This window comes from Palaemon carinicauda, chromosome 24 (genome assembly GCF_036898095.1).
Source record: "Palaemon carinicauda isolate YSFRI2023 chromosome 24, ASM3689809v2, whole genome shotgun sequence".
NCBI lineage: Eukaryota > Metazoa > Arthropoda > Malacostraca > Decapoda > Palaemonidae > Palaemon > Palaemon carinicauda.
In genome coordinates this window covers 100,650,402-100,651,254 of record NC_090748.1, presented here as the reverse complement: position 1 = coordinate 100,651,254, position 853 = coordinate 100,650,402, and the positions used below count along the sequence as shown (strand labels likewise).

At 42.9% G+C, this 853-nt stretch overlaps 1 protein-coding gene across 1 annotated transcript; it reads right to left on the bottom strand.

Moving 5' to 3' along the window:
- On the bottom strand, positions 1-540 carry LOC137618511 (uncharacterized). The gene has a single exon (XM_068348669.1). The coding sequence runs from the start codon at positions 538-540 to the stop codon at positions 1-3; it is 540 nt and encodes a 179-aa protein (XP_068204770.1).
- Between the last annotated feature and the right edge of the window lie 313 nt (positions 541-853).

Below are 853 nucleotides of genomic sequence, written 5' to 3'. Positions count from 1 at the left end.
TTAGACCCTGTTCATGTCTGTTTCTTCCACTGACGTAATGTCTGTCGGTGTTTTAGAGCCTGCACATGTCTGTTCTTCCATTGAGGTACTGTCTGTAGGTGTTTTAGACCCTGTACATGTCTGTTCTTCCATTGAGATAATGTCTGTCGGTGTTTTAGTTCCTTTACATGTCTGTTCTTCCATTGAGGTAATGTCTGTCGGTGTTTTAGTTCCTGTACATGTCTGTTCTTCCATTGAGGTACTGTCTGTAGGTGTTTTAGACCCTATACATGTCTGTTCTTCCATTGAGGTAATGTCTGTCGGTGTTTCAGACCCTGTACATATCTGTTCTTCCATTGAGGTACTGTCTGTAGGTGTTTTAGACCCTGTAAATGTCTGTTCTTCCATTGAGGTAATGTCTGTCGGTGTTTTAGTCCCTGTACATGTCTGTTCTTCCATTGAGGTAATGTCTGTCGGTGTTTTAGTTCCTGTACATATCTGTTCTTCCATTGAGGTAATGTCTGTAGGTGTTTCAGACCCTGTACATGTCTGTTCTTCCATTGAGGTAATGTCTGTCGGTGTTTCAGACCCTGTTCATGTCTGTTTCCTCCACTGAGGTACTGTCTGTCGGTGTTTTAGACCCTGTACATGTCTGTTCCTCCATTGAGGTAATGTCTGTAGGTGTTTCAGACCCTGTACATGTCTGTTCTTCCATTGAGGTAATGTCTGTCGGTGTTTTAGTCCCTGTACATGTCTGTTCTTCCACTGAGGTACTGTCTGTCGGTGTTTTAGTTCCTGTACATGTCTGTTCTTCCATTGAGGTAATGTCTGTCGGTGTTTTAGTTCCTGTACATGTCTGTTCTTCCATTGAGGT